Raw genomic sequence first — 23,685 nt, 5'->3', positions numbered from 1 at the left:
CTTACCCGGCAGGTACTCGCGGAATTGAACCCTCCCTTTAAAATGTACCAGGGACTCATCAATAGAAATACACTTCTCGGGGTGTATGCTGGGGAAAACCGGGCACTGGAACGGTCTAATAGGGGTCTCCGTTTATACAAACGGTCAAAACTGGGGTCATCTCGGGGTGGGCACGGCTCATTATCAGTATAATGTAAGAAGCGAAGTATTGCCTCATTTATTTATTTTTTTAGGTTGCAGTTCAGTTCTGAAGTTGCTTTGAGGGGCCCATATATTAGAAACCCCTATGAAACACCCCATTTTAGAAACTAGACCCCTCAAAGTATTCACAACAGCATTTAGAAAGTTTATGAACCCTTTAGGTGTTTCACTGGAATTTAGAGCAAAGTAGAGGTGAAATTTACATTTTTTTTTTGTCAGAAAATCCTCTTTATACCATTTTTTTTATAACACAAAAGGATTTATCAGAGAAACGCAACTTAATACGTATTGCCCAGATTCTGCCATTTTGAGAAATATCCCACATGTGGCCCTAGTGCGGTAATGGACTGAAGCACCGGCCTCCGAAGCAAAGGAGCACCTAGCGGATTTTGAAGCATCTTTTTTATTAGGCACCATGTCCGGTTTGAAGAGGTCTTGTGGTGCCAAAACATTGGGAACCCCCCAAAAGTGACCCCAATTTGGAAACTAGACCCCTTGAGGAATCCATTGTAGTTTTCTTGGGGTGCATGCGGCTTTTTGATCAGTTTTTATTCTATTTTTAGGTGGCGTGGTGACTAAAAAACAGCAATTCTACTATTGTTTTTTTTTTCGTTTTTTTTTTACAGCGTTCACCGTGCGCTATAAATGACATATTCACTTTATTCTGCGGGGCGATACGATTACGGCGATACCAGATGTTTATAGTTTTTTTTTATGTCTTATGGCGTTTGCACAATAAAATACGTTTTGTAAACAATCATTCACTTTTTGTGTTACCTTATTCTAAGCGCCATAACGTTTTTATTTTTCAATCAATAAAGCCGTGCGAGGACTTATTTTTTGCGTAACGAACTGTAGTTTCGATCAGTACCATTTTTCGGTACATGCGACTTTTTGATCTCTTTTTATTCCATTTTTTGGAAGGTGAAGTGACCAAAGAATTGTGATTGTGGTTCGGTTTATTATTATTTTCTTTTACGGCGTTCACCGTGCGGGATAAATAACGAAATAATTTTGTAGTTCAGGCCGTTACGGACGCGGCGATAACAATTATGTATAGTTTATTTGTTTGTTTATATATTTTTATTAATAATAAAGGACTGATAAGGGAAAAAGGGGGATTTTTACTTTTAATACTTTTAAATCTTTTATTTTCTTATTTTTACACAACTTTTTTTAACTTTTTTTTCACTTTATTACTTTGTCCCACTAGGGGACTTGAGGGCAGGAGGCTCTGATCGCTATTCTAATACACTGCACTACATGCGTAGTGCAGTGTATTAGAACTGTCAGCTACTCACTGACAGCAAGCATAGTGGGTCCTGACGTTGTCAGGACCCACTAGGCTTCCGTCTATGGCATAGCCGGACGCCATTGTTTGGTGTCCGGTTGCCATAGTCACCATCGCCGGCCGCTATCGCGTAGCAGGCCGGCGATGGCAGCTTAACCCCTAAAAAGCCGCGATCTCTATAGAACGCGGCTTTTAAGGGGTTAATCAGCGGGGACACAGCGATCGGTCCCCGCTGTAGGAGCTGTGACAGCTGCTGAACAAGACAGGAGCGTCACAGCTCCTGTATGTGTCGGGAGGACGGCCGAAACGGCCGTTACTCCCGAGACGTACTATTACGGCATGGAGCGCGAACGATACAGCTGCCATGACGTAATAGTACGTCAAGGAGCGGGAAGGGGTTAAAGGGAATGTGCTGCCAGAAAAACATGTTTTTTTAAAAAAAATTAAACATTTAGTGTGTGGGTGATTAAACATTGTTCAAATTTTTTTTATTTTTTTGCACGAGTCCATGTAATATTATAAATTATTTCTAATTTATAATACTACCCATTTTTGGTCACTAGATGGAGCTGTTCCCAAAATTGCAGCATTGCAACATTGGGTTAAAAGCCCTCGCTCTAGTGAGCTCTCAGCATCCCCCCCTCCTTTATCCTGGCTAGTGCCGGGATAAACGAGGGGTTTGAACGATGTAACCTCCTACACTGTGTGTCGCCATTTTTTGAGCTAACCCACAGTGTAGTAGGTTTACATACAGTAGTAAACACACACAAACACGAACATACATTGAAATCTCTTACCTGCTCCTGCCGCCGCGGCTCCCTCCGGCCCGTCCGCTCCGTTTGCTGCCGCTGGTGCAAGTGCACAAATCCGGAAGCCGCGACCGGAAGTAGTAATATTACTGTCCGGCCGCGACTTCCGGTCCACAGGAAAATGGCGCCGGACGGCGCCAATTTCGAATAGGACTGTGTGGGAGCGGCGCATGCGCAGTTCCCACACAGACGCCGTACACTGCAGTCAATGGGACGGGAGCCGTTCGCAGTCCCTATGGGACTGTGGCTGCCGTATTCCATGTCTGTATGTGTCGTTAATCGACACACACAGAAATGGAACAAAAAATGGCAGCCCCCATAGGGAAGAAAAAGTGTAAAAATAAAAAAAAGTAAAACACAAACACACAAATGAATATAAACGTTTTTAATAAAGCACTAACATCTTTAACATATAAAAAAATAATTTGTGATGACACTGTTCCTTTAAGGCCCAAACTAGGCTGCGTCCTTAAGGGGTTAACCGGTTAAAATAAACCTGGATACTTTTTTTTTTTTTTTTACTCCATCAAGATTTTGCCTTGGTTGGATTTCAACTTTTGGCTTCTAGGCTGCAAAGCAATATTAGCAAGCGCCACACCACTGTTTCGTACCCTGTGTAATAATTTTACGCTGCTATGTAATAATTACTAGTCAGACACTGTCACTGTTAGTAAAAACAAACATTTTGTTTATCGTACATAAAAAAAAGTGCACCTTGCTGTAAAAAATTGGGGAATCCAAAACATTAATGCACACAAGAGGTTTATAAAGAATATATCCAGAAAATGTTGTTGCTTTAATACTTACAGCTTTTGCAAAAACCCCCATGAGCTCTGGAAACTGGTGGGTAAGAAGTGCGAGCATTGCAGTAAAGGAACATAGCCCAGCTGTGAAGTGAATGAAGAACGGCAGCTCTTTCTTTGGATAAACAGATACCTCATGAAACGCTGTGTAAAGATACAGAAACATTACAATTTCTTAAGCGGGATGTACAATTTAAATTTAAAGCAGGCTTTTATTATATACATATATATTTTTAAAAATAAATAATGTTTTTTAACCCCTTAACGACCATGCCTTTTTGGTCTTAATGATTAAGCATTCTTAATTGATTTATCATTGTTGCATTCCAAGAACTATAACTTTTTTTTATTTTTCTGTCAACGTAGCTGTATGAGAGCTTCTTTTTTGTGGGATGAGTAGTATTGATCAGTGGCAGCAACCCCGCCATTGTTTTTCGTGTCTTAAATACACTTTGCTGTGTTAATAACGTGTAATCTTTATTCTATCGGTTAGTACAATTACGGCCATATAAAATATGTATAGGGTTGTTTTTTTTTAGGTTTTACTACTTTTTTACCAAAAAGTTTTTCAAGAAAATACTTTGTTTTGCTGTCGCCGCATTCCAAGTGGCATAACTTTTTTTATTTTTCCGTCAATATAGACAAATGTAGGATTGTTTTTTTGCAAGACCGGATGAAGTTTTTATTGGTAGTATTTTGGGTTACAGAGGACTTATTAATTACCTTTATTTAAACTTGGGGTATGAATTTTTTTTTCTGTTTTCTGCAGGGTTTTTTTTATACGGCATTCACCATTGGCTTAAATAACGTGTCAACTTTATTCTTTCAGTAGTTATATTGCTGCGATACAATATATATGTAAATGAGGCTTGCTAAAGTCCAACTGGGCGTGTTTACAGTAAAAGTACAACTGGGCGTGTATTATGTGTGTTACATCTGGGCGTTTTTACTTCTTTTACTAGCTGGGCGTTCTGACGAGAAGTATCATCAACTTCTCTTCAGAACGCCGAGCTTCTGGCAGTGCAGACACAGCGTGTTCTCGAGAGATCACGCTGTGACGTCACTCACTTCCTGCCCCAGGTCCTGCATCGTGTCGGACGAGCGAGGACACATCGGCACCAGAGGCTACAGTTGATTCTGCAGCAGCATCAGCGTTTGCAGGTAAGTCGGTGTAGCTACTTACCTGCAAACGCTGATGCTGCTGCAGAATCAACTGTAGCCTCTGGTGCCGATGTGGCCGACACGATGCAGGACCTGGGGCAGGAAGTGAGTGACGACACAGCGTGATCTCTCGAGAACACGCTGTGTGTCTGCACTGCCAGAAGCTGGGTGTTAACGAACAGAAGTGGATGATGCTGATTCGTCAGCATCATACACTCCCATTCCTAACGCCCAGCTAGTAAAAGTAGTAAACACGCCCCGATGTACGCACATAATACACGCCCAGTTGTACTTTTACTGTAAACATGCCCAGTTGTACTTTTGCAAGCCTCATTTGCATAAATACAAAAATGGTCATAACTTGGCCAAAAATGCTCGTTTTTTAGAAATAAAAACGTTACTGTAATCTACATTGCAGCGCCTATCTGCTGCAATAGCAGATAGGGGTTGCAAAATCTGGTGACAGAGCCTCTTTAAGGCCTAAAATAGTCTGGTCATCAAGGGGTTAAAAGGCCAAGATCAGAGTTATCTCCAATTCCGGCCATTGCAGCAGGAGCCCGACTGTCAGTCACAGGGGGATTTAATGACAGCTCTATTGTACAACTAAAGGCCTAGATAAAAGAAGATAGTGACACTATAAACAGGTAAGGATGTACTCCGCCACTGCCTGGAGATTGTAAAAGTTGGTGAGATTTCTCTGTGAATTTAAAATAGCCACACACTTTAGATCAACGAATGTTTGGCCAAAAATTATTCCTCATGACACCTCCATACACATGCACGCTCAGCCGAGAAAGCATGTATTTTCAATATGAAGGAGAGAGAAAGTCGCTGCCATACTCCTTTGGCAGCAGCTAATCTACTAACGAACAAAAGAATCGGGCTTGCTAAAATTTAAAGGGGCTTGTCGAGATATTAACCAAAAACAAATAAATTTGCAAGTTATTTCCACATTGAACATACAAGATGTGACCATTCATGGGATTTTTTTTTTTTTTACCAATTTGACTTACCCAGTCGTGCGCCGTTTGTTTACATCTTTAACCCCTTAACGCCGAAGGACGGATATATCCGTCCTCTGCAGCTGCTAGTCCGCCAGGGAGGACGGATATATCCGTCCTGTGATGGCGCGGGTACTGCCACTGTACCCACGCGATCAGCGGCAAGAGCACGGCTGTTATACACAGCCTGGCTCCTGCTGCAACTGCCGTAATCGAAGCGCTCTCCGATTCCGGCAGTTTAACCCATTAAATGCCGCTGTCAATAGTGACAGCGACATCTAATGTGTTTGACAGAGGTAGGGAGCTCCCTCTGTCACCCGATCGGCGCCCCCGCAAAGAAATCGCGGGTCGCCGTCGGGTTTCCAGGGCAGCCGGGGGCCTAACAAAGACCCCCAGGTCTGCCTTCAGCAAATGCCTGTTAGGCGATGCCGGAGGCATGACCTAATAGATTGCCTGTCAGTTTTACACTGACAGGCAATAATGCTTTGGTATACTAAGTATACCAAAGCATTATATATGCGATCAGCAGATTGCATAGTGAAGTCCCCTGGTGGGACTAAAAAAAAAAAAAGTAAAGCAGTTAAATAAAGTTTGTGAAAAAAAAAACGCAAAAAACAACGGCAAAATTCTCTCTTTTCTCCCATTCCCCCCATAAAAAATTAAATAAAAGTTAATCTATAAGTCCTAATTACCCCAAAATAGTACTAATGAAAAACTACACATTGGCCCGCAAAAATCAAGCCCACATACGGCCACATTGACGGAAAAATAAAAAAAATTACGGCTCTTGGAATGCGGCGATGCAAAAACAAGTAATTTTTTTCTAAAAGGCTTTTTATTGTGCAAACGTAGGCAAACATAAAACCTTTACATATTTGGTATCCCCGTAATCGTGCCGACCCATAGAATAAAGTTAACATGTTATTTACGCTGTAAACGTAGTAAACAGCGTAAATTTATAATGTGAAAATTAATGCTGGAATAGCTGCTTATTTTCAATTCTCTCCTAAAATAAAGTTAATAAAAGTTAATCAATATATTATAAGCATCTAAAAATGGTACAATTACAAAATACAACTCGTCCCGCAGAAAACAAGCCCTTATACGGCTATGTCGACGGAATGAAAAAAAATTTAGACTCTTGGAATGCGACCGTGAAAAAACAAAAAATAATCCTTGGTCATTAACGCGCAAAATGGCCTGGTCATTAAGGGGTTAAGCTGCAAATGTGGTGCATTTCAAAACATTTTCAGACTGCATTTCTTATGAGTCTTTGCCGGCTGTGAAACCATGGTGTAGCTCCTCCCTGTGTCCTCTGCTCTGTATCTTTACACCCACAAGCATTGTGTGTGCTGCCCAGCTCCATGCCCTAATAAATACACTGTGTGCTGCTGCCTGCTGGCAAGCTCCCTACTGCAGCCCTTCCCCACCTAGGGTTCTCATACCGCATTTGCCTCTCTGTCTAATAGAAAGCTCCCTGCCACAGCCCTTTACTGACCATGGCTCTCCCACAGCCTATGCCTGCCTCTGCCTGCTGGTAAGCTGCCCAGCAATGCAGTTCATTGCCCAAGGTCCTCACACATCCACTAACTTCCTCTGCATGCGTGGAGAATGGATAGAACAGAGAGACCATGGATGCTTGGTCCACGATGTGCTCCAGAACCACCAATCAAAGGCACTTTACTGCTGATGTGTCGCATAATTTGAAAAGTCATAACACAGCGTTCACATCTGCGCCAGTGTCCCGTAGTTGACTACGGTATTGATTCCGTCAACAACGGAACCCTTGCAAAACTGAGACAAATGGAAACCATTGGCACCGGATCAGTCACCAATGAAATCAATGGTGATGAAAACGGAAGCCTATGATTTCCGTTTGTGTCAGTCAGGGCTCCGTTCCGACTGAAAGCTCCGACGGAACATCAGAACGGAGCCCAGACGCAGATGTGAACGAAGCCTTATAGGTATACAGCACATCAGCTGAGCAGACACAGTGTGTGATGTCAGCAGTGACCCGTGGTGGCATCAAGAAACTGGCACTTTGGAGATAGTAAGTAAATTACAAATGTGAAGTCCCTATGGAAGTAACAACAGTGAGAGCAAAAATATTTATGTTGAAAAAAAACCTTTAACTGCCTGATTCTTCCCTTCCTGACATCTGCAGTTAGGAGAGGTTGGGATGTCGCCATACACATTAGATGATTAGGTGGTTCTGCTGTCATACTTTTAATGTGTTTTGCCAGCTTCGCTTTCAATTGCAATTGGCATAAAGCACCCACACCCTGCTGCACTGTCTATATAGACAATGGAGGAGGAAAGTGTGTGCCTTCAATATGGTGGCCCACAGAAAAGTTTTTAAAAATGGAACATTAAATAGCTACATTTATAAAAAAAAAAAACACAAAAAACATGTAGTTATATCTTTTCTACATATTTAAGGCCATGGACACTTTAACAATGTTTTTTTCCATTAAGAATGTATTACTGGGAGGGCCATGTGTACATGAGCCAAGTCTAAGGTTGCAAACTGCATATCATTGGGTCTGAAAATGAAGGAAGGAATGAAGATTGCAGGCTGAAACTTAGTGCAACTTTGTAAACTCCAGGCAACCACTAGCATATGTAAAAAATATATTTTTTTCCTGGTCAAGAAAATGTAATACTAAATTTCCCCTGCAGAAGCCGCTGCTGGGATAATGCTGGCCACGGCTTCTTCCAGCAAAATCAGATTTGCTGGGAATGCTGGGAGCGGGACAACCAGATCTCGTCCCAGGGGCCGCATTTTGAAAGGGGTTGTCCCTGATAAGTAAGCCCCTTTAATGAAACTAAATACATGAGAAATTCCACGTAAGAGAAATAATTCAATAATAAAAAAACAACACCCAGTTTTTCAATAGATAGTATGGATTTCCTGTGTCTTGCACAGAAGTCCTAAAGATGCTTTACAAATGCGGCAGACCCCTGAAACGTCCCACCGGCATAGCAAGACGCCAATCTTCCCTCCTCGTGGACTCATAACGTATGGTAAAAAACCCATCTGGAAATCCTATAGACTTTGGCACTATGGGTGACGTTGAAATGTAAATTATTTGCATATATTTGATGTCAATTGAATTTTTTGATAAAGAAACAGTTTTTTTGCAAAGAAAATCGAAGTTGCAATGGGCTTTATTCCATTTAATAGTATGGCTACTTTTGAGAATTGGAAGCTTCTCATCTAGCACGTCAAAGCCAAGTTACCATGATTTACATCGGTTCAACTCACTTATTGATAAAACTGGAGAGATATGTAGCCGAACATGGGAATGAGTGCTGACCTCACTAAAAAAGGGACGGTAAATGTGATTTGATGCCTGTAAGGGGTATGGCTTCATCATCCGAAACGACGCAGGTGAACATGTGTTTGTCCACCAGACCGCTATACAGCGGAGAAACTGGTCTAAGTTGGATCAAATCCAAAAATAGGAATTGTATTTATCCACAAATGCGACGTTTCAGTCCAGAAGGACCTTTCTCAAGCATGCTTGAGAAAGGTCCTGCTGGACTGAAACGTCGCATTTGTGGGTAAATAAAATTCCTATTTTTGGATGTGCTGCCTTGTTCCTTGTAAATTGTTGTTTCCATTTGTGGAACCTTGGATCAGGTTCCTGTAAAGGCTTGCACCCATTGTATTACATCAAATATTCTCTCTAGTGCTGTGATCATCCTCCTTTCTTCAGGTAAGTTAGATCAAAGTCTTGGAGAGGGGGAGGAGGTGGAATTTATGAAGAGGTTGACTGGGCTGCCAGTGTTACCAGTCCGAGTGGAACCTCGGTCACAGGGAGCAGATCGGTTCCTAGAAACTTGGCAACTCACTTGGCAAGTAAAATACTAATTATTTCACCAGCTAAATGACAAGTAAGGCTATTTTTCTAACAAAGAATGTAATGTGCACATCATTAATTAAACAATAGAAGGCCATTACAAACTGTCATATTGTTTGAAAACCAGAGGAGAGATAGCTGGACAGTTGTGGTAATAAACAGGCGCGCACCCCATCTTGCCTTTACTAGTGTGAAAAGATTTCCCAGCTAGGAAAAACTCCCACGTCAAAACCAAATGCGTTTTAAATCAATCACTATACGACAGTGTCAAGTATGAAATCCGATTTCATGTCTAAGCCTAAAATATCAGAGTTTGGCAGCGTTTAAAGTGTTTTATAAGGACCATTTTTGTGTTTTGATTGGAGTCTGACATTGCTTGAAAGTGATGAAAAAGGGTTATGTTCAAAGCTAGTAATTACAAAAATGAATACGTGTTTAGGCTGGGTTCTCGCTAGCATCAAAATAGCATGAAAAATTGTAACTTTAGAGAACAGAATAAGGTCTCTCCTGCACACACCTGTGTGCCTTACGGACCGCAATATGTAACTCTATTGCGCACCATTTAGAGGTCTGTTTTGTTCCTTATATTGCACAGTCATCCCCTATAGTAACACTGAAAGAGTGGGTGGGAAATATGATCCAATATATGGCATATGATGAAGCATGATGCAGTTTTTTTTAAATGAGCATCAAGCATTAAAATAAAAGTTGTATGAACATACTGTAGTGTCCGTGTTTCCAAAGTAATTAAAACTGTATTTGGGATCCATAGTACAGATCCTAAATATGGTTATGTGCATGAGGCCTAACTGATGCATAAAATGCCTCACTTGAGCCATCCATCCCCCACCCCATACAGACTATGAAAGAAAATTAAAGAAAATTACCAGTACTACTTATATGCTACTTTAATGCAAATATGAACACACCCCTAGATATATTCTGCTAGAAGTCTAAAAACAGAGAAATCAGATCACCTTTCATAATGTACATGACCAAAAATTAAATTACCATTCATTTGGATAAAATAGCACTCATCGTGAATTCATGAAGTTTCAGTCATTGCTTTAAAAATCTTTCCAGATGAATACATGTCTGTATAGACTTAATAGTATATAACCGATTCCATATTCACAAATATTCTGTATTATGGGAGGCAGTAGCATAGCTAGCGGGGTCACTGAGATGTTAGGGCCCACCGCGACCATGGCAGCTGCTCCCGTTGCCCTGCCATGACCGCCACGCCACACAGGGCAGCCTGCTGCCTCTCTGAGGGGGCGGCGGCGCAACTGGAACCAGCCGCCGCCACTCCTTCCTGCACTAAGGGGCGTAGTGTGTGGCACCATGAGAATTTTATCTTCGTTTGTAGGTGCATAAATGTTTGAAAAGTGAGAAGCTGAAGACATCTGGGCGGCAAACTGCAGAAATGGGCTGTGGCCGGGAGAAGTCATCATAGAGGTCTGGACTGGATGGAGAAGAAAAGAGAAAAAGAACAACTAGAATCTGAAAAGACGTCACCGGTGAGTCACTTAATGTAAATGTTTATTCTGCCTTTAATCAGTACTGTAGTCACTGTATGATCTGCAGCGAGATGATGGGTGGTGTTTTTTTTTTTTTGTGAAACAGGGGTTGCACTAAATTGAGCTGTATTTGTGCTTGTGCTGTATTTATGTACTGAGCTTTGTTCTGGTGCTATACATATGTACTGAGCTTTGTTCTGGTGCTATACATATGTACTGAGCTTGGTTCTGGTGCTGTATTTATGTACGGAGCTCGGTTCTGGAGCTGTATATATGTACTGAGCTTGTCCTGGAGTATATATGTACTGAGCTTGGTTCAGGTGTATAGATGTACTGAGCTTTGTTCTGGTGTTGTATATATGCACTGAGCTTGGGTCTGGTGTTATGTATATATGTACTGATCTTGGTTCTGGTGCTGTATATATGTATTGAGCCTAGTTCTGGTGCTGTATATATCTATTGAGCTTTTTTCTGGAGCTGTATATATGTATTGAGCTGGTTTCTGGAGCCATATATGTCAGAGCTTGGTTCTGATGCTGTAATTATGTAGGATATATTTAGAATAACAAAATTGCAGGGCAGAAGGAATTGTTTTGAATTCATTGTATATTTAATGGGAACCTGCCAGTAGTTTTAACCCCTTGAACCGCCACCATGCAGTAATACATGACCTGACAATATTTCCAAACATTCCCCTGTATGTTTTTTTCAGATGCAGCAAAATCTATCAAATTAACTTTTAAAACGGCGCACACTATATGCTAAATATTCATTAAAGGGTCATAGGGCGGGGCCGATATCCTGAAGAGTCACATAGTCCTGCCTCCAAACCTACCTTTCCATGCTTGATTGACATTCCCCTGGCTGTTATACATCACTACCAGTCTCCTCCAACTTTCTTGGATGCGCTATTGACTTGTACTTCTTGGACACACACCCTGGGCACGCCAGGGGGATATCAATTAAAATCTGGGCAGCGCTATTTCAATTTACGCCTCAAGCAGCAGAAAAGATAGAATTGACCCTGACACCACAGTACTCTTCAATTTAGCAGACGTGCCAGACGCTAGGCACGTCTGCTAGAGCAGAGCACACCTCTAGCATTGCCCGCCAGAGAAGTAAGTAAAGAGTATGTGGTACACCAATTTGAGATAAAGGTAATTTTTTCATTTTGTTTTTAATGCCAGTGGCAGAGTGCAATGTTTCAGTCTAGGCGACCTTCTTCAGGCATTGAGCCGCGCTAGTTAGACTGCATGGACAAGCGCTTGTCAAAATAATAGCGGCTGGCCGCTATTATTTTGACAAGCACTCGTCCATGCAGTCTAGCCAGCACGGCTCAGTGCCTGAAGAAGGTCGTCTAGACCGAAACGTTGCACTTGGCCACTGGCATTAAAAACAAAATAAAAAAATTACCTTTATCTCAAATTGATGTGCCGGATACTCTTTACTTACTCATCTTCGGGTTGGGCCACTATCTGTGCAAACCCCCCCCCCCCCCCCCGTATCTGGTGCTATCTGAACATATATACAAATTGATCTGCCCACCAGAGAAGAGCAGAAGAAACCTGCGTGTTAGAAGAGAGGGTGAGTAAGCACCCCTCCTCAATAATGAATGGAACAGGGATGATGGGGTTTGTATACAGGGATAATGGCTGATATATACAGGGATGAGGGGGGTTAATGCAGGGATGATGGCTAGACTACCCATCATCCCTGCATATATCCACGATCATCCCTATATATACCAGCCATCATTCCTGTATATAAACCCCATCATCAAGCTGGCATTTATAGGGATGATGGGGGTTATATACAGGGATGATGGCTGGTATATACAGGGAACGTCATAGAGGGATAGAGTGAGGATCCCCTCTATTAGTCAGAGAGTCAAGGCACTAACAAGTAGCGTCCTTCGCTCTGGCAGATTAAAGCCGTCCATATATCACATAGACCAAAATCAATCTGAAAGGCCACAGAGGATCCCATATTAAAAGGGTTGTCTGTACTGAGGCAGACCCTTTATTTAGATAGATCTGCTTGGACTTCTAGTTATGGTTTCGTAACATCCAACATTATTTTGAAATACAGGGTGATTCAAAAAGGATGGTGCAAAAGTAAAGGCCTTGCAGTTAAATAAACATCAGTGGTAATTGGCCAGTGACTGAAAAGAAAAGCAAAACTGGCTTAGTTGACCATAGCAACCAATCACAGAACAGCTTTCATTTTCAAGAGCCAAATTTAAAATGTGCTTACATAGTGTGGCATAAGATGGCGACATCGAAGCAAGAAAAAGCTTTTTGCGTGTTGGAATTTGCAAGAACGGGGTCTGTTGTAACAGTACAGCGAAACTTCCAGAATACATTTTGTAAATGTGCTCCGCATAGAAACTGCATTTCACGTTAGGTGAAGCAATTCAAAACCATTGGGTGTTTATGTCATGGGAAAAGTCTGGGGCGCACAAAGACTTCTGAAGAGACCGTGAACAGGATTCGAGCCATGTACGAGTGTAGTCCTAGAAAGCTGAACAGGCTGACTAATACAGAAGTACAGGTGCCACAAATCACGATATGGCGTATCTTATGAAAACGTCTGCGCTGTAAGCCATACAGATTACATCTGAAACAAGACAACAAACCGATACGCTGTGACCTTTGCTTTGACTTGCAGGGCCAGTTGGGACAAATTCGCTGACAGGCTGGTGTTCAGCGGTGAGGTTACCTTTCACCTCAATGGGAAGGTCAATAGCCACAACGTTAGAATTTGAGGCTCAGAAAAAACATGTGCCCTTATCGAGCACATGAGGGACTCTCCCAAAGTAAACATGTTCTGTGCAATGAGAAGGTTATGCTGGCATGCGTCTGGACAGAACTGGACTACCACCTAGACATCTGCCATGTCACCAATGGAAATCACTTTGAATATGTGTAGTGTAAAGATAAAATTTGGCTAGATATTGTGCCTTTTTCTGTTAATAAATTTGTGTTATGTTCTCTCGGTAATGAATACCGAGGCTATAATTTTGCACCATCGTTTTGGAATCACCCTGTACTGGGTGGAAGTGCCTATCAGAATTTCTAGATTAATAGATGCCGTATTTAAGCAACCTTTTATGTATATATATCTGAGGATTCATTAACCCCTTCCCGACATCCCTGCATATACACGGCGGAGGCTGAGAGAGAAAATATGGAATAGGCTGAGCCCTGTAATGACGGGGGGGTAGGGAAACGGACAAGTGAGCCCTAGTCTACCCGCCACTCTGCCCCTGCCTACTTGCAACGACCCGCCCTAGACGACGGGGTACAACTGGGCGGCGGTCCCTGCGCTCAGTAAGTGCACGACAAACACGACAAATATACAAGGGAATACAAGCAAGGGAAAGGGGCAGTTGCCCACGGCAACACCGTGAGCAACCAGAGTGGTGAACGAGCCGAGTCAAGCCAGGAGTGTGCGAGGTACCAAATGAAGAGCAGAAGAGTAGTCAGTAAGCCAGGGTCTGTATGGAGCAGGATCAAAATAGAAGGAGCTGTAGCTGGGCCAGGAAACCACACGAAAAGAATCACAAGCACCGAGGGACAGGAAGGGCAGGCTTAAATAGACCAAGGGCGGGAGCTAGCTGAGTCTGGCCAGGTTGCGATAGGCTCTCCCACTCCTAAGCCTGCCAGCCTTAGTGGTGGAACCTGGAGTCAGTCTCAGGGATGTAGATTCAGGTGCTGACTAATTAATTATGGGAGTTAACCCCGAAGCTGTGCCTGGCAGATCCTTTACAGTACCCCCCCTTTTATGAGGGGCCACCGGACCCTTTCTAAGTGGACCTGGCTTACTGGGGAAACGCAGGTGGAACCTCCTGACCAATACCCCAGCGTGAACATCCCGGGCGGGTACCCAAGTCCTCTCCTCGGGCCCGTATCCTCTCCAATGGACCAGGTACTGGAGGGAGCCTTGGACCATCTTGCTGTCCACAATCTTGGCCACCTCGAATTCCACCCCCTCAGGGGTGAGGACGGGAACAGGAGGTCTCCTCGAGGGAGCCAAGGACGGGGAGCAGCGTTTAAGGAGGGAGGCATGAAACACGTCGTGTATACGAAAAGACGGGGGTAACTCCAGCCGGAAGGAGACAGGATTGGGGACCTCAATGACCTTATACGGCCCAATAAACCGGGGAGCAAACTTCTTGGACGGAACCTTGAGACGCAAGTTCCTAGACGACAACCACACCAGATCCCCGACCATAAACAGGGGGTTAGCAGAACGTTTACTATCAGCCTGAGTTTTTTGTACGCTCTGGGACGCCTCTAGGTTCTTCTGAACCTGGGCCCAGACTGTGCACCGTTCCCGATGAACGACCTCTACCTCGGGATTCTTGGAACTACCAGGTGAAACGGAGGAGAACCGTGGATTAAACCCAAAATTACAGAAAAAGGGGGAGACCCCTGACGAGTTACTGACTCGGTTATTAAGGGAAAATTCGGCGAGGGGAATGAATGAGACCCAATCATATTGATAGTCAGAGACAAAACACCTTAAATATTGTTCTAGAGATTGATTAGTCCTCTCAGTTTGGCCATTGGTTTCAGGATGGAAGGCAGAGGAGAAGGACAGATCAATCTCCAACTTCATACAGAAGGCTCTCCAAAACAATGAAACAAATTGTACCCCTCTGTCTGAAACAATATTGACAGGGACCCCATGGAGACGCAGGATGTGTTTGACAAACAAGGTAGCGAACGTCTTGGCGTTGGGTAGATTCTTGAGGGGCACAAAGTGGCACATCTTACTGAAGCGGTCTACTACCACCCACACCACCGACTTGCCTTGGGATGGAGGCAAATCGGTGATAAAATCCATGGAGATATGTGTCCAAGGTCTCTGGGGAATGGGCAACGAACGCAGTAAGCCCGCTGGTTGGGACCTGGGAGTCTTGGACCTAGCACAAACCTCACAAGCGGCGACGTAGGCCTTAACGTCTTTAGGCAACCCTGGCCACCAATAGTTTCTAGTAATGAGGTGTTTGGTACCCAGGATGCCTGGATGACCAGATAGTGCGGAGTCATCATTTTCCCTAAGTACCCTTAGCCGGAATTGCAGGGGAACAAACAGCTTGTTCTCAGGAAGGTTCCGGGAGCTGAAGCTTGATCAGCAGCGATTTCAGAGACTAAATCAGAATCGATCGAGGAAATGATTATACCTGGAGGCAAAATACAAGCAGGATCTTCCTCCGAAGGAGGGCTGGCCATGAAGCTACGCGACAGTGCATCAGCCTTAATATTTTTAGACCCAGCCCTATAGGTAACCAAAAAATTGAATCTGGTAAAAAATAACGCCCATCGAGCTGGTCTCGGGTTTAGCCTCCGGGCAGATTCTAGGAAAACCAGATTCTTGTGGTCGGTAAGGACCGTTACCTGGTGCCTAGCCCCCTCCAGGAAGTGGCGCCACTCTTCAAATGCCCATTTAATGGCTAAGAGTTCGCGGTTGCCAATATCATAGTTACTCTCAATTGGCGAAAACTTCCTGGAGAAGTAGGCACAGGGGCGGAGATGGGTGAGGGACCTGGTACCCTGGGACAAGACAGCCCCCACTCCCACCTCAGATGCGTCAACTTCCACGATAAATGGCTCCATTTGGTTGGGCTGAACCAGCACCGGGGCCGAGATAAAGCACTTCTTAAGGACCTCAAAAGCCTGGACAGCCTCAGGAGGCCAGTGGAGGAGATCAGCTCCTTTGCGAGTGAGGGCCGTAAGAGGCTTAGCGATGACCGAGAAGTTAGCAATAAATCTCCTGTAATAATTAGCGAACCCCAAATAACACTGTAACGCCTTCAGGGAGGCAGGTTGGACCCATTCCGCCACAGCCTGAACCTTGGCGGGGTCCATGCGGAATTCATGAGGAGTGAGGACTTGACCCAAAAATGGTATTTCCTGTACCCCAAACACACATTTTTCGGTTTTGGCAAACAGTTTGATTTCCCGAAGGACCTGGAGCACCTTCCTGACATGCTCAATGTGGGAGGACCAGTCCTTGGAAAACACCAGTATGTCATCAAGGTACACTACAAGAAATATCCCCAGGTAATTTCTCAAAATCTCATTTATGAAATTCTGGAAGACCGCAGGGGCATTACACAACCCAAAGGGCATGACGAGGTATTCGAAATGGCCTTCGGGCGTGTTAAACGCAGTCTTCCACTCATCCCCCTCTTTGATGCGGATAAGGTTATACGCCCCCCGTAGATCCAACTTAGAGAACCATTGGGCCCCCTGAACCTGATTGAAGAGATCAGGAATCAAAGGAAGGGGATACTGGTTCCTTACCGTGACCTTATTCAGGCTACGGTAGTCAATGCATGGCCTAAGACCACCATCCTTCTTCCCTACGAAGAAGAAGCCAGCACCTACCGGAGAAGTAGAGGGACGAATGTAACCCTTGGCCAGGGATTCCTGGATATACTCTCTCATGGCTTCACGTTCGGGACAAGAAAGATTAAATATCCTACCCTTAGGAAGCTTAGCTCCTGGTACCAATTCGATAGCGCAATCGTATTCTCTATGAGGAGGTAACACTTCGGAGGCCTCCTTAGAGAAAACATCAGCGAAGTCCTGAACAAACTCGGGTAGCGTGTTCGCCTCCTCAGGGGGAGAAATAGAATTAACAGAAAAACATGACGTAAAACATTCATTACCCCATTTGGTTAGCTCCCCAGTATTCCAGTCAAACGTGGGATTATGCAACTGCAACCAGGGAAGGCCTAGAACCAAATCGTACGATAATCCCTGCATCAACAGTACAGAGCACTGCTCCAAATGCATGGAGCCAACAAGGAGTTCAAAAACAGGGGTATGCTGTGTAAAATAACCATTAGCAAGAGGAGTGGAGTCGATACCCACTACCGGGACAGGTTTAGGCAAATCAATCAGAGGCATAGCAAGAGACATAGCAAATTCCACAGACATGATATTAGTAGAGGACCCTGAATCCATGAAGGCACTGCCGGTAGCAGACCTACCACCAAAAGAGACCTGAAAGGGAAGCAAGATCTTAGTACGTTTCCTATTTACGGGAAATACCTGTGCGCCCAAGTGACCTCCCCGATGATCACTTAGGCGCGGAAGTTCTCTGGCTGCATTCTTACGCTTAGGACAGTTGTTCACTTGATGCTTGTCATCCCCACAGTAGAAGCAGAGACCATTCTTCCTGCGGAATTCTCTACGTTGTTGGGGGGACACGGAGGCCCCGAGTTGCATAGGTATCTCTAAGTCTTTAGGGGAGGAACGAAGCAACGGAACTTCGGGAGGCATCATGGGGGAGTCGGAGGAGAAAACATAAACGTTCACGTTGTCGTTCCCTGAGACGTCGGTCAAGTCGTACCGCTAAAGCCATAACCTGGTCTAGGGAGTCAGAAGAGGGATAGCTAACTAGCAGGTCTTTCAGGGCATTCGACAGACCCAACCTAAACTGGCACCTTAAGGCAGGGTCATTCCACCGAGAAGCTACGCACCACTTCCTTATGTCAGAACAATACTCCTCAACAGGTCTCTTACCCTGACGTAAGGTCACCAGCTGACTCTCGGCAAAGGCAGTCCTGTCAGTCTCGTCATAAATAAGTCCGAGAGCAGAAAAGAAACAATCAACGGAGGAAAGTTCAGGGGCGTCAGGAGCCAAGGAGAAGGCCCACTCTTGGGGCCCTTCCTGGAGCCGGGACATAATTATACCCACCCGCTTGCTCTCAGAACCTGAGGAATGAGGCTTTAAACGAAAGTAAAGCCTACAACTCTCCCGAAAGGAGAGAAAAGCCCTCCGGTCCCCTGAGAACCGGTCGGGCAACTTGAGGTGGGGTTCAAGAGGTGAGGTGAGGGGAACTACCAAGGTAGCATCAGGCTAGTTGACCCTCTGAGCCAGGGCCTGGACCTGTAGGGAGAGACCCTGCATTTGCTGAGCCAGGGTCTCACGGGGGTCCATAGTGGTGTCAGGGACCAGGGTAGACTAGGTATGGGCTTGTGATTATGTAATGACGGGGGGTAGGGAAACGGACAAGTGAGCCCTAGTCTACCCGCCACTCTGTCCCTGCCTACTTGCAACGACCCGCCCTAGGCGACGGGGTACAACTGGGCGGCGGTCCCTGCGCTCAGTAAGTGCACGACAAACACGACAAACATACAAGGGAATACAAGCAAGGGAAAGGGGCAGTTGCCCACGGCAACACCGTGAGCAACCAGAGTGGTGAACGAGCCGAGTCAAGCCAGGAGTGTGCGAGGTACCAAACGAAGAGCAGAAGAGTAGTCAGTAAGCCAGGGTCTGTATGGAGCAGGATCAAAATAGAAGGAGCTGTAGCTGGGCCAGGAAACCACACGAAAAGAATCACAAGCACCGAGGGACAGGAAGGGCAGGCTTAAATAGACCAAGGGCGGGAGCTAGCTGAGTCTGGCCAGGTTGCGATAGGCTCTCCCACTCCTAAGCCTGCCAGCCTGAGTGGTGGAAGCTGGAGTCAGTCTCAGGGATGTAGATTCAGGTGCTGACTGATTAATTATGGGAGTTAACCCCGAAGCTGTGCCTGGCAGATCCTTTACAGCCCACTCCATAAGTTCCGCATATCGACTATATGTAACTGCACCAAGTGGGATCCCACTCGAGCTGGATAATAATAATGCTTTGTTACACAGAGAGGATGGAAACACAAAGAAGTCAGGTCAAACAATCTTTTATACCAACATTTCTTATTTCTACAAAATATTATGACATTTAAGAACCCGTTTGTATTAGATATTGTATGTACCAAAGTGGGATAGAGCGATTTTTATATTCTACTTATTTCTTATTCTAATGAAACTTCCTTATCCCACCTTTTTATGTGGAGATTTAATAGAAGTCAGTTGCCATTCTGAAAGAGGGTGAGTAATCACCTAAATTTATTTTTAGGAAAATGTGATTAATACCACAGCTTGAGAGGGAGAATGATGCTGCTTGACTGCTGCTAAGATACTTTCCCCTTCTTTGTGGTTACCACATGACCAAACCGCTAAATCATGTCTGAAAGTCTGGTTCAAAGGAATACACAATCTAGCAAGGGTCAGACGGCACATACCCAGCAACAAGTCAAGCTCAAAATTACTCAATGCTTCAGCCCATAACAGAGAAAATAACTAAATGTAAAGGAGCAAGAAGGCTTGGCAGGACTCCCCCACCTACTTATTTTTGCAAAAATAGAATTCAGTGGAGAACCTCTTTTTGCCGATTTTGTGTTAACCGATTTAGGACCGTGGAACTGCATATTAATTGTGGGGGCCGTCCTAGTCATGAAAACTTGCACCATAGTATATCTGCAGTGCGGGCTTTAGATGGCTGCCCAAGTGATTGGGCAGCTAAATGTCAGGTGCCTGGCAGTCAGACTGCTGGAGACCTTGGAGAGAAGACAGAAGAGGTTTTCACCATTTCTGTCTTCTCTGGTTTCACATACACAACACTCAATGAGTGCTGTGTATAAAATAGAGGAAGCGGGAAGAGGAATGTGGGGAAAGAGAGAACATAAGGCAAATACAAAAGGAGGGGGACAATGGAGAGTCTATAACTAGCAAGTACCTATCTTTAAATGCACTGTCAATTACATTAGTTGTGGGGAGCTCAAGTTTCCATCACCTGGTGGTCAAATCGCAGAAAACTCTTAAATGAAGTCCAAGGCAACCAGATGCGATGAAAACATGTATCTAGATTTTCTATAATATCTAGAACTACCAGTTTTACAATTCACATGATTTGGTTCAAAGAATTGAAAAGGAGAATAATGGCCTCTCACAAATCTTGAATCGTCGGACATGCCCACCAAACAGTGGAGTATCGTGCCCTGGTCATTAGAGCATCGCCAACATAAACTGGAGATTGATGTAAATATTTTATGCAAATGCATAGGTGTCCTATACCATCTGGACAAGATTTTATAGTTAGTCTCTTGCAGTTAACAAGATATGAAAAATGTATGGGTCAATAAAGTAGTCTTACCCCAATTCTGGGAGGAAAACGATTTGCCCAGTTCTTTTTCCTAGGCTGTATAAAACAGAACACTATCCCGCTATATCCTATGTCCCATCAGCAATCCATAGAGTAAAGAAATCAAGTGACATGGGGCAGTGATTTTGATGAAAAAGAGTTCAACTTGTGTAAGAAATCTAGTCAGAGCTGAAGCTGCTGTTAAAGAATGATAAAAACGGTAGCATTTGTTATAAATAAATTATGCTGAACCCTGTAATGAACCTAGTACTGTGATGATTGAGAGGGGTAACAAGCCATGAGGTTAAAAAAATGTTGAATTTGAATGTGGTTAACTTCGGGGATATTCAGAAAGCGTAGATTATCACTTCCCATAGTAGTACTGAGAAACCTTTAAAAATTATTTTATTACTTGAAAAGAAACCAGCACTTATGGTGTGTGATAAAATTACACGTGTTAACGTGATTCTACAGGTCACAACGATTACGGTAATAATCGTTGTGACCTGTAGAATCACGTTAACACGTTTAATTTTATCACAAGCCATAATTAAGCCCTATACACACGGTGGAATTTTTGAGGTGGATTCTGCCATTGAAATGAATGGGAGGTGGATGCTTCTTTTTCCTGCTAGCTGATTTTTTCAGCTAGCGGACAAAAGAAGTGTCCTGCCTGATCTTTGGGCAGATTCCGCCCAAACATCCCATTAAAGTGAATTGGAGTAGGAATCTTCCTGCCAGTGGCAGAAATAATTTTGCTGCGGATTTAGCCGTGCGACTCGCAATGCAAAATCTGTGTAAACCATTTGTTAAAAAAATATTCAGAGAAACATAACTTTTATTTTTGTCAATTGAGTTGTGTGAGGGCTTGTTTCTTTGCAGGCGAGTTGTAGTTTTTATTGGTACCATTTGTGTGTACATAAGACTTTTTGATTACTTTTCCTTTCTTTTTTTTGGGAGGTGAGGTGACCAAAACACAGCAATTCTTACATCTTTATATTGCGCTCATCATGCGGGATAAATTGCATTGTACTGCAATATTTCAGAACATTAAGGATGAAGCGATACCAATTATGTTTATCCTTTTTTGTTTACATTATGGTTTAGAAAAAATGGAAAAAGTCATTTTTTTTACTTTTAATACTTGTTATATTACTTATGTATTGCAGTGTATTGTGCTTTTTGCGTTCCCCTCTGGCAGGCCCTAATAGGAGGGCTCAGATTGCAGACCTGGGGTCCCGCAATATGCCCCTGGCTGCTATAATAACCCATTTCTGGGGGGTGAAAACCTACGTCAAATGTCGGGAAGGGGTTTATAACTTCTGTTTAGGAAAACACTTATATTTCTTATTCGATTAGACTTTTGAGATTTTTAGGTTCACGTCTTTTTTAGAGATGTTAAGGTACACCTGACACAAACATCTCCACCCTGGAAATTTCAAGGGTGGAGCACACTAAATTAACGAAGGACATGTTGTGGTTATATGACAGTGTCTTTGGGTTATATTTAGTAACCCCTACAAGCAATTATAGGGCAACTATATAAGGTAAGCAGGAATTTAATATGAGATACCATTAATAAAAGCAGCATTCTTTATACGATCATAGTGGGTGACCTAATAAAACAGTTGTTCTGATTTGCTGCACCAAGCACAATCTTAACAATTGCAGGTGTCATAAGGTCTGGGAATTTTTGGTAAGCCTCATTTTATATCTGGAGCCAAATATATAAAACAGGTGTGCGTGAAACGTGTACATATATTTGGGTCAGGCAGGGATAACAAAGAAAAAGAAGCACAGTTGTATGCTTAAAAACTGTTGCCATGGAATGGGGAAATCAATAACTTTTCAATAGACATACTACATGCTATAACCACCTGTATTAGACAAGTGTATTTAAAGAACTCAGTCTAGATTATTCATTGCCACTATAAATGTTTCATATGAAGAAAAGTAAAAAGCTATGAATACTTTTGTAATATTTTTTTATTTATTGTTCATTTGATTCCTAAATGGAAAATAAAGCAACCAATTTGCTGCTGTAGAGTCTGTGTTGCTCCTGTACATACATAGCTGGCTGAGCTGCTGCTTCTGACATAGATCCAACAGCACACTGTTCCTGAGTGATATCGGTCCAGATCTGCTTTTCCCCTCCTTTCTCTCAGTATTAGATATCAGCAGGTGGAGGGGATGTACACAGCATGCTGTATGAGACAGGGAGGAGACTGAAAGGAGAAGGGGAGAGGCTGTAGAAAGGGAAGACAACCTACAGCAGGGTGTGCAGGGAGGGGGGAATCACACAGGCTGTACTGTACTAAAGTGTAGATAGGGAGAAGAGCACACACGGTAGAATCTACAAGAGAAGAGGATATATCACACACATAGACCAGCAGCAGTGTCCCTGTCAAAAGATAGAGAAGATCATATATGGGCTGTATAAGTGTCTCTTGAAGGGAAAAGCAGTACAGGAATGAAGCTGTAATGATACGAGAGCTATTGAAGGCAGCAGAATCCTGGATACACAGAACTGACATCCAGCATGTCTAACTAGGATGAACACGGTCACTTAAGAAAAGTCTGAAACTAGGAGCAGGTTGCAAACTGTATATCAGGGAGTCTGAAAATTAATAAAGGAATGAAGATTGCAACTTGAAAAATACTGAAAAACGTTTTTTTTTTACCTATAAGTAACCACTAATATATGTAAAATAAATTATCTTCTTTTCCATGTCAAAGGTGTTTATAAAATGTAAGGATTTTGTTTAAAAAATATATTTATTTTTTTTACTGATAACAGTATTTTCTCTGCAATGGCACAAAAACATGCAACACAGAAACTACCCCTCGCTGAATGATTTGTGGAATAGAGTATGCGTTAAAATAATAGTGGCACCCAGTGTTTTAAAATTGTGACTAATATTCAATCACATACAGCCTAATTTCCTCACCTATCATTAAACCTCAAACCATTGGATATATCAGAACTGATCACTAAAGTACAGTCTGGTGACAATCCAGCCCTGGCGGGTGGGTGGGGGGGCTATTAAGACCCTATCAC

General features: G+C 43.4%; 1 protein-coding gene across 7 annotated transcripts in view; it reads right to left on the bottom strand.

Moving 5' to 3' along the window:
• Positions 1 to 23,685, bottom strand: part of ST7L (suppression of tumorigenicity 7 like) — a 245,254-nt gene that overhangs the window by 72,527 nt on the left and 149,042 nt on the right. For 6 of the 7 annotated variants that reach the window (XM_075853863.1, XM_075853860.1, XM_075853862.1 and 3 more), the window contains one exon: positions 3,109 to 3,248. The exons of the other annotated variant lie outside the window; for it this stretch is intronic. In XM_075853863.1, the coding sequence (XP_075709978.1) occupies positions 3,109 to 3,248 (140 nt within the window). The remainder of the gene's footprint in view (positions 1 to 3,108; positions 3,249 to 23,685) is intronic. 7 annotated transcript variants of the gene reach the window in all.

This window comes from Rhinoderma darwinii, chromosome 2, assembly GCF_050947455.1.
Source record: "Rhinoderma darwinii isolate aRhiDar2 chromosome 2, aRhiDar2.hap1, whole genome shotgun sequence".
Taxonomy (NCBI): domain Eukaryota; kingdom Metazoa; phylum Chordata; class Amphibia; order Anura; family Rhinodermatidae; genus Rhinoderma; species Rhinoderma darwinii.
Note: the sequence above shows the minus strand (reverse complement) of the source record. Positions and strands in the feature narration are given on the sequence as shown.